The following is a 12,110-nucleotide window of genomic DNA, read 5'->3' as shown; positions in this document are numbered from 1 at the left end:
TTTGCCTTATTGAATGTGTGGTTTCATGGCTATACCTCTTTTTGCACCCATGACAGCTTCTGTAGCCCGGCTCTCGTTCATAGCATTGAAACCAGCGGGGACACCATGTGTCTGTTGTCCTTTGCGACATCTAACCACAGCTTGTTTTAACTGTTTGCTCCAGCTGTCGTTCAACATGGATAAAAACAATACGGCGCATTTGACTGCAGCAACAGTCCCAGCCTCTTCCTCCATCTTTAATATCTATCCGTTCAAAGTGCTCTTCTAATGCTCCAACTTCTCTCCTTGCGTAACAAAGGTGCGATCTGAATCCCTTCCTGCGTTAACCCTCCACTTGCCCAGCTAACTCCAGGTAAGACTGAGAATTGCACAATCATTAGAAGGTGAATAAATTTTGCCGTTTTCGTCTCATATTCTTCATTCTCGTCTATCCTTTAGTTAAAAGAGACCTTGTTATATAGAGTGGCGAACTGCGCAACCCTGGTCAATGAAAAGCAGTACTACAATTTGTAAACCTCCTCCTTCACAACAGAAAAGTTAAGCAACGTGGCCTCATCGGCGACAAACTCACGCTCCCAACTCTGCTCATCCTCCTCATCCTCGTCTTCATCAAAGTCATGTCTCTCTGCACCGCCTTTTGAAGCTGGCTGCCTGTGTCGTGTCGGCGCCTCTTCAACGGGAATCAGTGTTTCCTCCGGCTCATCAATGGTCTTTGCAGGTGGCGTTGGTTCGGGAGTAGGTTCGCTGTAAGAAATTACAATTAGCAGAGTACTTCGTTGTAGGGTTTGTCCTGCTTACCTGTTCAGTCGCCAGTACGGCGATGCGTTCAGTGCCTCTACATCCACTATGCCTTCGGCGTCAAGCATCTTCGGGATGATGTGATCTCGCCCGGGAGCAACGTTCAGAATACTTCTGACTAGGCTCACTCCCAGCTCAGTCACCTCTTCGGTATCCCCGGAGTCGGGGTCAGTCATCATCCATTCCAACAGGCGACGTGGGAGCATGGTTTGTTTCAGAAGCTCCCAGTTCTCGTCGTCGACGTAGATGACAAGGCCGACAGTGTCTTTGATATCGAGGCCACCCAAAGTATTCTCGACAACAATTTCAGCATTCCCCGAGCGGTATATGAGTCGGGATGGAAAGCTGGACACGAGGCGCACTTGGGCATGTTCCAATACTTCCAGCAGCCATGACGTTGCCTTTGGGTTGCTTGTTCGGGGGCTTCGGAAGTGAACAGCAATTCTAGGATGGGATGTTAGAAATATCGAGAAAAGAGAGTAGTGGCAACAACTTACCGAAGCAGTTGACTGGCCTTGGACGAAATCTCGCCACTCAGCTCGATAGATTTGAAATCCTCCTCGGCCGGGCCCATCTCCTCAACCTTGCGTGATAGATACCGCTCCTCGAGACCTGCCCAGACCAGAAGATTGTCGAGCATCCAAACGGTCTTTGGGTCAAAGTCTAGCAGGTTGAGTTTCCCAATGAATGCGTCCTTCAGATACTTGCGGTCGGCGATGGAAAACTCCATGGTAGCAGCACAGAGAAGAACATCGCCATCGGGAGTAAGAACAGGAAAGACGGGGCTGCGAAGGAACTTTTCCTTGTCCAAGACGTGACCATATTCTGGGATCTTTTGACTGACTGCAACCAAAAGCCCCCTGGCTGTGTCGTCGCGTGTATTCCCTGGGCTCAACGACGCCACATTCACCAAGCTGTCAAAGACGAGACCAGCATCGTTCTTTTTTATGCCGAGGAACTTGGTGAAGAAGTCCTTGAGCTCGGGGTAGTGCTTGCTCAAATCGTTAACTTCTGGACTGTCTAGTTTGGGGGCCCAGGTGCAGTCGCTTGAGTTGAGCCATATCACGCTCTCACCAGGGGCCACGGCAATAATCATATTCTCTGCAAAAGCCGTCCTACCATCAACGTGTTAGTCAAGGGCACCATGTGCGGCAAGGTAACTTACCTGAGCTCAGCAGCCTCTTGAGGTGAGAGCTTACGCCTCAACTTGTCCAAGGCGCGGTAGAAGTCGTCTGTCAGCCACAGATCTGAGGGATCAAGTGGTGCGTCGAATTCCCGCCTTTCCAATACGCCCAGGATGGTTCGGAATGAGGCACTCTGGACCTCTAGCGTGTGTGAATAGAAGTCTCTCAATGATGCAAGCTCGGATTTGCTCGCGTCCCAATCTTCAGCCACCGGGAAAAGGGCAGACTTGGAAAGTGTGCTAGACATATCACACAAGTCGTCCATCAAGCACTCGCTGGGAGGTCTCCATATGGGATGAATGTAGAGCAGCTGTTCTTTTTCGAATACATCCCTGTGGCCATGAGCTGTCAGTCACCGGTCTAACACGATGCAAAGGCAGTGTTGGTACTGCTCTCTGGTTGACATACCTGACTCTTTGTTGGCACTCCTCCAGGTCCCTTGAGTCTTCACATTCTGCCTGGATACGAAGATACAACTCCAAAATTCGGCGGGGAAACTCGACAGTGGGGCTCTTCTGTCGTCGTATTCGGATCAACATCTCCAAGAAGAAGTCGAGATTGTCGCGGTACCTGGCAAAGGCCCGTAGGCACCTCCACGGTCCAAAGCCCCCGTCTGGCTTGAGTGGTGGGTTAAGCCTGAGAAAGGGGAACGTCTCCCCTTCGAGCATATAACGGCTCTGGAGGTAGACTAGCTTGGGCAGGGGGATGTAACAGCTCCCAAGAGGTCGGTATTTCCCGTCTTGGCAGAGGACCTTCAAAGCCTTCAGATCTAACATGGAATCCGGGTTCGCCTTGGCATAGATCTTGTCGCGCTTCCATGCCTGCTGGAGATAGTTGAGGAACTCTTCGGGGTGTTGCTTTGAGATCTCGACGCATCTCGGTGAAAGGATCCGGCCCCGGTCACCGAACTCAAAGAGCCGCGGCTCTGAAGTGCCATGGCCTCCATGGCTTCTGGAAGAAGTGCTGGCCGTATCTCCACGATCGCCACGCAACATTGAATCGAGATGGTGTCTTTTTTACGTCTCCCCGAGTCAGATCAGGTCGGGCTCAGTTTGAAAGACTCACCGACATGATGCCTGACGTGGCGGTGGTGGGGACAATGACAAACAAGGATCTGACGGAAAAAGTGCACTCCGATCCACAGGGCTAAGGAACGCCGCTTGGATCTAATTGGCTGCGCTGGCTTTGGCTTTAATAATGCTTTTTCAAGGAATAAATAAAATAGATAATCTTTACTTCATATTTAACTTGATTAATAAAAAGTAATAATAACTAAAATATTGTTATTTTCCTTTCTAGACTTCTACTACACTGGAAAAACATCAAATTCAACTCCTTCTTCAAAACCATGCCAGGTAACATTAACCCACTCAGCAGCAGAGGCACAATATGCCCAGAGCATATTCACCCTGTCATGCAAGAAATTAATACTTCGAAGGCCCAGCCGTTGTTTGCATTCAAACCAACACCGCATTCGATTCTGAAGTTCACGGGTCCCGCGCTAGAACCAACGAAGGCCAAAGTATGCCACAGCCGGTCGACCCTGAAGTGATGGATTTGATAGCTTCCAGCTCACAAACACCGGCTTGGACAAGATCTTGGACCATATTGAGCGGCCTTTGACGCACAGCTCGCTGGAAGAGAACCAATCGAGCGTAGTAGAAAGCCTTTGCCATGTGGTAGACAACCACTGCATCTGTGGGTTGGGAGTAAGGGTGAGGGTGATCTGCAGGGAAGTCTAGATATAACCAGGCCTCGAAGGCATCCAGATCTTCCTCAGATTGTTGATCCTTGGTAGACGTTAGATATTTGATTTGGGCCAGAGATCGCAAGATGGAGGCGCTCATTCCGTAGAAGGGACTCGAGAAGGTAGAAAGCTTGCATCGGCCAAAAAGGTCCTCGTTGGTATCGGGTAGGTCAATGTCACATAGGACTCCCATGGCCACGATGTTCACATGGTTTTCATTTAGATGGCTTTTGGTCTGTGAGGGACTAACAATACTACCGACCCCACCGGTCAGGTGTGTTTGCTCAAGGTGCTCTCATGGTGATCTGGAACATCTTTTACGAAGCAGTTCTCAGTCCCGTTTCCACCGTCATCATGGGTGAGGTGCCAAGCAACGCTCTCAGGCCCAAGACGGTGGCACTTGCATCAGCAGTGCAAGTTGTTATGTTGGTTCTTGTTCTGACCATCTATCCCTATCTGCTGAATCCCGACTCTGGGCATCTTCAGGGCTACATCGGATTCATCGCCGGAGCCAGCAGCCTGGCCTACACCATCTGGGCCTTCTTCTTCGTCCCAGAGACGAGCCTTGCTATCGAAACTCTTGACATGCTTTTCACGCCCGAAGTTAAGGCGCGCCATTTTACTACCTTTGAAGTGGACCAGCTTCATGGTACCACAGATCTGTCAGAAGATGATGAGGGTTTGGCATGATGGCCTTGTACGCCAAGGATCGGTGGAAGCTGAGACCATCCAAGTACATGTCTGAAACGAAAGACGGCTATAAGGGATATAAAACTTGGTCAGAATTGGCACGGTTTAGTCCTGTGAACCAATGAGCATTGAGCTAGACAGAACCTCGCATGTGAATTCGAGTTCTGTTCAGCTTGAGTAATTGCCAGGCATACAGTCTAACATTATCGTTGTACATATATCCCTTCCTTTACACAGGCCGACCGCCCATGGTCTTCAGCCCACCTATTGTTCTAATAGCAAAACGCTTCCAAGAGCCCTTCCGACGTAAGACATGACGGCTATGCGGACTTAATGACATCTGTCCCCGCGGAGTCTATATAAATTTACTTTATGCTCCCGACGCCTTGAAGTCTGATGGCAGCTGGTCTTCCGATAATGGATGACAGTTTTTTCAGCTCCAGCCAGTGCCGCTCAGCCCCAAACTCAATGCTTGAACTTACGGAAGCCATATTTTCTTCCTCCAAAAATCCCAACGCTGTCGGGCACCTCGGGAATCTCGGGCCATCGAGATTGTGCGCCACTTAGGTCATTAACTTGCTCGAGATGGGATCAAGCGATGGCTGAATGACCAGCCTTCATACGAGACTCAAAAGCGAAAGGGCTGGAGTGAGGAGGTCCTAGGTAAATACGAGGTTGCAGCGCATGGAAAGTCACGCGGGGAAGTTATCCGCAAATCATATTGTCATGTAAGCCCGTGACAGAATTAACGGGCTCGTATTTACTCATAAGGGTGGGTGGGTGTAAGGACGAGTGTATGAACATAAAGAGAGCATTAATCCTCAAAGCAATCGTGTACTGTTCCATCATCTCGTTGGGCATCATACACTCGTGGGAAGCTTCTAGTTTTTTCTATTTGAACTACCATCCCTTTCGACTCTCCTCAAACAATCCACCGCGTAAAATGCATGTCCCCAGCCTTTTCAGCCTTACTACTCTCCTCGCGGCAGCATCTGCCGTCACCGGTCCGTTTTCTCTTCCCTTCTTCATGATCTTTCCTCACACCAAATAGTCTCTTATGACCCCGGCTATGATCAGTCGTCCCGGTCTCTCACTGCTGTGGCCTGCTCCGATGGCAAGAATGGCCTAATCACGAGGTATGGCTGGCAGACGCAGGGCAACATCCCCAAGTTCCCAAACATCGGCGGCGCCCAGGCCATTGCGGGATGGAACTCGGCCTCCTGCGGTACTTGCTGGAAGCTCACGTACAAGGGCAAGAGCATCAACATTCTGGCCATTGACCATACTGCCGCGGGTTTCAACATTGCGCTCACCGCCATGAACACTCTCACTAACGGCCAGGCTGTCAAGCTTGGTCGTGTCGATGCTACAGCCACCCAAGTTGCGGTCAGCAACTGCGGAGTGAAATAATGTGTTGTGAAGGGCACATTTTTTGGCCAAGAATGAACGCATAATGATTATGAAAGCAAGAATGACAGGAGCTTTTGATGTCGAACTGGAGGAGTGTTCCGTTTTTTGAGATTGATATTAGTAGCTGAGCTCATCGCAAACCACCTTGTATTTGCTAATGGAGACCTTTGCTTCTTTTATATTGATCCTCGTGAAACGATATTAGCGTTGTGCTTTTCGCTGCGGCCATAAACAATTCCCAACTCTATCACAGCTTCCATCTTTGAGGCTTCATGTTTTTGGCTTTGAGAATAGTGGCTGCACCTGTTAGAGAAAGATGTCATTGCTGTTCATCTTCATTACATCGCTGAAAGGGGCCGTCAACATATAATCCCACTGTCATTAAAAGGGAGACCGTATCAGATTTCCATCTCATCAAACCAGTACTATGTTGTGCGGCATTAGTTTCAATTGTCATCACGGATCTATAACTCTTTGTTCTGATCTCGAGGCATCATTGTGGGTAAGATGAATTTTATAGGCATAGTACACATCCTCCACTCGCTGACCTACGATCATGGGTGATTGAATAGATAGTAAGGTGTGGGGGTTTGTTTGGTGCACACAAGGGAGGTGTTGAATATGTATATGGTCAGACGACCCTGGGTTCTAATCTACCCAAACGTTATTTAGGAGCACGTTAAGATTGATGAAACTACCAAGCCTGCTGAACCTGTGCATCTAAACCGTTATACGGCTCATTATTATGTGTAAAATGTTGTATCGATTTGTAGTTTTAGATAAGTAGATATTTTAGAAAAGTAGAGAATTAAGGCTACACTAAAATATTTATTAAATCGACACATGTGTGAAGATGTCGCCATGGGTTTCTTCCTTGGCATGATGTTGGACTATTGGTTAGCCAGACTCAGATGATTCGGCTTGAGTGAGGGATATAGAGTCATATGAGCTGATAGTGCCACCTCAACGATATATGCCACATGAGATCAGTGTTAAATAACTTAGAAGGAGTACATCCGTAATCGTTTTCTGACGTATTAATCCATTGCTCCATCAGTGCCCAATTCAACAAAGTCATCTCAACCAGGCCATAACGAAACATATGAAGCTGTTTGACAAGCTTTTGGTGGCACTGTCCCATTCTTCTCAATCTCACGCAAGTTGCGCAGGTATATCCCAGCATGGATACAACCGCTCATGATTTCCTCGTGATACAGGATTGAAATCACGAGACTGCCTGGATCTCTATAGCTGAAAGGTACTGACAAGCTCACTGGCCCATGCACCCTCCGGGGTTTCCGGTGTGAGTTTTGGTGTCCAGACTTTCAAGGTATCGGTAGGGTCGGAAAACAAGAACCCTGGTAGGCTGATCGCTGGCGACGGCCTGGTAGGGCTGTTTAATCTCATTCTGGTTCAACAATTACTCAATCTTGTTATAATCACACCGTCTTTGAGTTACGTGGTGTTTGCAAGGTTCTCAGCCTTCTGGTCACCAATGCCGGCATTACCGTCGCTTCTGGAGTTATGCGATTGGGCCAAGCATCTATCGCATTCACGGGTAAATTGTTCGGGCCCTGGCGAGTCAACTCGGCCCTGTGGCCAACCCTGGGTTGCATGGTTCAGGCAAACGCAAGGACCGGTTCGACGGCAACAGCCGTGATAAGTCGATCTTCATTCGATAAACTACGAGGCAGCACAGACTTCAGCAGGCAGCTCGGATGGTCCCGAAGTTCGATCGTATGTCAGGGGGCTGGCTGCATCGCCCTATTCATCAACCTATAGTATCCCTGTTGAAACAGGTGTGGGGTGGTTTTGATCCTTTGTCACCTCGTATTCGCTGACAATCATAACAAAAGTACCATCGGGGTAAAGCGGTCACTTGTCATTTTGGAGGTATAGCCATTTGGACTTGACGACGTACAGCCTGTAATCACCCCTCTCTAACTACCTGATTAGAGCACGTTCCGGAACTTGGCTTGTTGCATGCCATGAACCGTTTTTCATCCCACATGAGGTGAATAGTGATGCAACGTTGTCTCTGGCGAATGAGGGTCTGTCAGTGTGGGAACCCCGGACAGTGCAGGTGGTATGGCTGATCGGTGAAATTAATTCCCGCCGTATGCGTACCTTTTCCAATCACAAAGCAGTTATTCAAAGAACATGATCCGTTTGCGAGTGGATGCAGCGTCGCATAAACGCTTGGCCCCATTAGCCCACTCCTTTCGTGGGTACATGACCCGTCTCATACGAACCTATCCGGGCAGGTCGGTATGCAGCTGGGGCCCAGTTGAAAACGCGGTATGTTGTAAACTAGAAGCATATAAGGCGACAGGCCTCAATCTTTTACCCTCTTGTACTCTTGTGTAGGTCCTCAACGCCTCGTGTTGATCAATTACACCTTAGTAGACACCGTCACAATGGTGTCTGTGTCACGCTTCCTTCGAGGCGTCGGCCTTGCGGCCCTCGCTGCAGTGACTTGCCAAGCTGCTGCCGTTGGCCAATCCCTTTCCGAACGTGCCTCTTCCAACGACCGTTTGGTATTTGCGCACTTTATGGTATACCGTCCTGAGAGTATGAAAAACTACCCAGTCAAGCTAACAGATTTCAGATCGGCATCGTCAGCAACAGACAAAGCTCTGCGGACTATGATGAAGACATGAAGCTTGCCAAGGCTGCTGGAATTGACGCCTTTGCCCTCAACATTGGCACCGATACCTACAATGACGCGCAGCTCGGATATGCCTATGATTCTGCCAACCGCAATGGCATGAAGGTCTTTATCTCGTTCGACTTTCACTACTGGGACAAGAACAACGCAGCAGCCGTTGGCCAAAAGGTTAAGCAGTATGCCAGTCGGCCTGCTCAACTCATGGTTGACAACAGGGTATTCGTCTCAAGTTTCGCAGGCGATGGACTAGATGCCAACGCCGTGCGAAGTGCTTCTGGCTCCAACATCTATTTCGTCCCCAACTTCACCCCCTGGGGAGGTTCGACCAACGGCATTGACGGTGCTTTGAACTGGATGGGTTGGCCCAACGATGGAAACAACAAGGCCCCCAAGAACGGGAAGAGTGTGAGCGTCGCCGACGGTGACAACAACTATCTGAACTGGCTTGGCGGCAAGAAGTACATGGCTCGTAAGTTTCCCCTAATCTGATACTACTCGGAGTGACTAACGCGAGCTCAGCTGTTTCTCCCTGGTTCTTCACACACTTCGGACCCGAGGTTGATTGGTCCAAGGTAGCCAAACCCCAATTTGCGCCTTATCAACAGACGGAGCTAACTTGATGATCAGAACTGGGTTTTCCCTGGCGGCTCCCTCATCTTCGACCGCTGGAACGAAGTCTTGCAGAAGGGCTTCCCCATGGTCGAGATCCTTACCTGGAACGACTATGGCGAGTCCCACTACATTGGCCCTCTCAAGTCCAAGCACAACGACGACGGCTCGTCCAAGTGGGTCAATGACATGCCGCACAACGGCTGGCTCGACCTCTCCAAGCCCTACATCGCAGCCTACAAGAACAAGGATACCAACGTTGCCAAGTATATTGAGAAGGATCAGCTCGTCTACTGGTACAGGCGCAACCTCAAGTCGCTCAACTGCGACTCCACTGATACGACATCCAACAACCCCCCTCCCAACCCCAATGAGAACTACTTCATGGGCCGTCCCGACGGATGGGACACAATGGAAGACGTTGTCTATGTTGTCAGTCTGCTCAAGTCGGCTGGCACTGTGGTTATCACATCCGGAGGCAATTCCGTCACCAAGGACGTCGGCGCCGGCGCTACTCTAGTCAAGGTCAATGCCGGAGTTGGAAAGCAAACGTTCACTCTGAAGCGCGGAAGCTCCACCGTCCTGTCTGACACATCTCTCATGGACATTACCAATGTCTGTGCTTGCGGCCTGTACAACTACAACGCTTACGTGGGCACTGTGGCAGCTGGTTTCTCCGACCCTCTTGACAGCGCCGGCTTGGCGTCTCTGACTGTCGGACTGCACGTTACGACTTGCCAGGCCAAGCCATCTCTTGGTACCAACCCGGCTTCGCCCACTCAGCCCAACCCCCCAGTTGTGACCACTGCCAACCCTGGTCAGGCTTGCATCAAGGGCACCGTCGCTGACGGACAGAGCGGAAACTACCTTGGCCTTTGCGAGTACACTTGCCACTACAACTACTGCCCTTCCGCTCAGTGCAAGTGTACTGAATACGGTTCAGCCGTATCACCTCCTGCCACCAATGGCCGTGAAGGTTGCCCTGCCAGTGGCCTTGATGACAGCTACAAGGGACTTTGCAGCTACACCTGCAACCATGGATACTGTCCCGATACTGCCTGCAGATACTGTTAAGTTGAATAGCGTAGTGGCAGTTTACAATTGGCGATTTAAGAATTCAGCCTAGCAAACACTGTGATGTTCATCCAGAGTAGAATCGTAACACCACTTCCAGCGAATCCAAGTCAAATCTTCTAATCTTTTACCCTCATCATCATCCAGGCAAATATTAGAGTCATCGTCTAGATAGTAGTTAATAAACTATTACTACGTACTTTCATACAATCTGTAAAACGACCCTTTGCGACCCTTGAAACGCCTCAGCACCATCCCTTGCTGAAAACTCAACCAATCTCACTCTCTCATATGTCTTTGGCCAATCAACCTGACGCAATACAAGTCCAAACACTGATGGTTTAGAGAAGACATCATCACCCTCACCAACAAGTGCCATCTTCAGAACCACAACCTCATCCCCCGAACTGATATAATATCTTCCTGCAGAACAGAACCCGTAGTCGGCGTAAAACTTTGGTTCGGAGCCATCATCCAGAACAATCTCAGCTTTCAATTCGTGCTTCCTTGTCTCGTACCACTCAGGAAAACTAGTGCCCCGGGCTAGCATGCCTGAATCAAGAGGTTGATGTAAAGGGCGATGAATTACTCGTCCCCTAATGCAACTTCCTTGAATGATAATGGCACCGAGTTCGCTGTCTCCAAAGTTTCCATCCGCAAGTGGTTCACCTGAAATACTCAAAATCTTCGCATACGTATCCTCGATCCTTTCAAACGATACAGTCTTTCCTCTCGCTCCGAGGCGGGTCCCCAAATGCTCATAGGTGATCCATGGCGCCTCCACTGAGGCCCATGACCACGTCGGAGCTTTGTTTCCTTCGTTCCTCGGCTTCATTTGGTCACTCGGCGATTGGAAGGTCCTCCACAGCATGTCTCCCATCATGGAATCTTCCCACAGTCCTGCAAAATAGTTGGCATGTCGGTACCCCTGCATCTGCTTTGCGACGCCAGTGATAGCTGCAAACCTATCGCTTGCAAACGTGAGATCGAGTTTGCTGTATTGTTGCACCATGTCTCTCCACACATCTTTCAGCCTGTGTCTCTGAGTGTTACCCATCGCTCGTGTATATTCACCCTTATTCGACAATTCTGCCTGCAGGGCGTCGCTCATGCCACACTCGCATGCGGTGCAGGTGAGGCACTCCCAGACCATTTCTCTCAGACCGAAATGAAGAACTCGAGGTGACAATATTCTTTCTTGGAAAACCCATCCCCTGTGTAGTAGTGGCCAGCGACTCCCATGCTCCAACACTCGACGGACAGAGAGAGAACTCAGACTGTCAGGGATATGAAGTCGTCGTCCAATGAACTCTGGCTCAGAGAGGCTGAAACATCCTCCCGAAGGACGGGGAGACCAAGATGCGGAAATGGTAATGTAACCGTTGGAGTAGTATGACCCCATTCGCGCGGCTTCTTGAGCCCAATCGGCCTTATCGCCCTGAATAATACATAGTGAGTCGATCCAGAGAAAGTCCAGTCCAAGACGACGAGTTGTAATGAGGGCATGTTGAAACGTCCGCGGTAAGGATTGTATCGGGATTGCATTGAGATGGGCCTCGTAGTTGACAGATGTCGTACGGAGGAGGCCTGATGAGCCTTGAGGGCCCCAGCAGTGACTGAGACAAGCATATCGACCAAAAGAGTTGTTGGTCTCGACGAGTTTGATGGTAGTCAAATGCGTGAAAGGGTCACGCACTATCCTAACCAGGCGGGTCGGGAGGCGGACGTTGGTATTGGACGCGCAGCCCTTGTGGTCGTCGACGCAGTGTTGAAGCCAGTAACGAGCTTTGGCAAACGCCTCTGGGGAGGATGTGTCGCCGGAGATGTCCGCTACGGGCTTGATGGACGGGTATAAGGGACGATGGCCAGGCAAGTCAAAAGCCTCGATCATGAAAGGTATCTCGGATTCCCTCGCAATGCCGCCCTGACA

General features: G+C 49.9%; 4 protein-coding genes across 4 annotated transcripts; 3 read left to right on the top strand and 1 right to left on the bottom strand.

The window, feature by feature from the left end:
* Positions 1–500: 500 nt before the first annotated feature.
* Positions 501–2,977, bottom strand: LRP88_14569 (uncharacterized protein; the record flags this gene model as incomplete). Its single annotated transcript, XM_083250909.1, has 5 exons — positions 501–744; positions 799–1,242; positions 1,296–1,913; positions 1,964–2,314; positions 2,391–2,977. The coding sequence occupies 5 exons, from the start codon at positions 2,975–2,977 to the stop codon at positions 501–503; spliced, it is 2,244 nt and encodes a 747-aa protein (XP_083093309.1).
* A 1,106-nt stretch (positions 2,978–4,083) lies between these two features.
* Positions 4,084–4,419, top strand: LRP88_14568 (uncharacterized protein; the record flags this gene model as incomplete). The annotated part of the gene is made up of 1 exon (XM_083250908.1): positions 4,084–4,419. One exon carries the CDS (start codon positions 4,084–4,086, stop codon positions 4,417–4,419), a length of 336 nt encoding a protein of 111 aa, XP_083093308.1.
* A 943-nt stretch (positions 4,420–5,362) lies between these two features.
* LRP88_14567 (Cerato-platanin) lies at positions 5,363–5,829 on the top strand (the record flags this gene model as incomplete). The annotated part of the gene is made up of 2 exons (XM_083250907.1): positions 5,363–5,423; positions 5,471–5,829. 2 exons carry the CDS (start codon positions 5,363–5,365, stop codon positions 5,827–5,829), a joined length of 420 nt encoding a protein of 139 aa, XP_083093307.1.
* A 2,417-nt stretch (positions 5,830–8,246) lies between these two features.
* On the top strand, positions 8,247–10,180 carry LRP88_14566 (glycosyl hydrolase family 71-domain-containing protein; the record flags this gene model as incomplete). Its single annotated transcript, XM_083250906.1, has 4 exons — positions 8,247–8,384; positions 8,438–8,966; positions 9,017–9,069; positions 9,125–10,180. 4 exons carry the CDS (start codon positions 8,247–8,249, stop codon positions 10,178–10,180), a joined length of 1,776 nt encoding a protein of 591 aa, XP_083093306.1.
* Positions 10,181–12,110: the final 1,930 nt, after the last annotated feature.

Source organism: Fusarium phalaenopsidis (genome assembly GCF_050370095.1).
Source record: "Fusarium phalaenopsidis strain FUZ10S chromosome Unknown contig_32372, whole genome shotgun sequence".
Classification (NCBI taxonomy): Eukaryota; Fungi; Ascomycota; class Sordariomycetes; order Hypocreales; family Nectriaceae; genus Fusarium; species Fusarium phalaenopsidis.
This window is presented reverse-complemented; position numbering and strand designations above follow the sequence as displayed.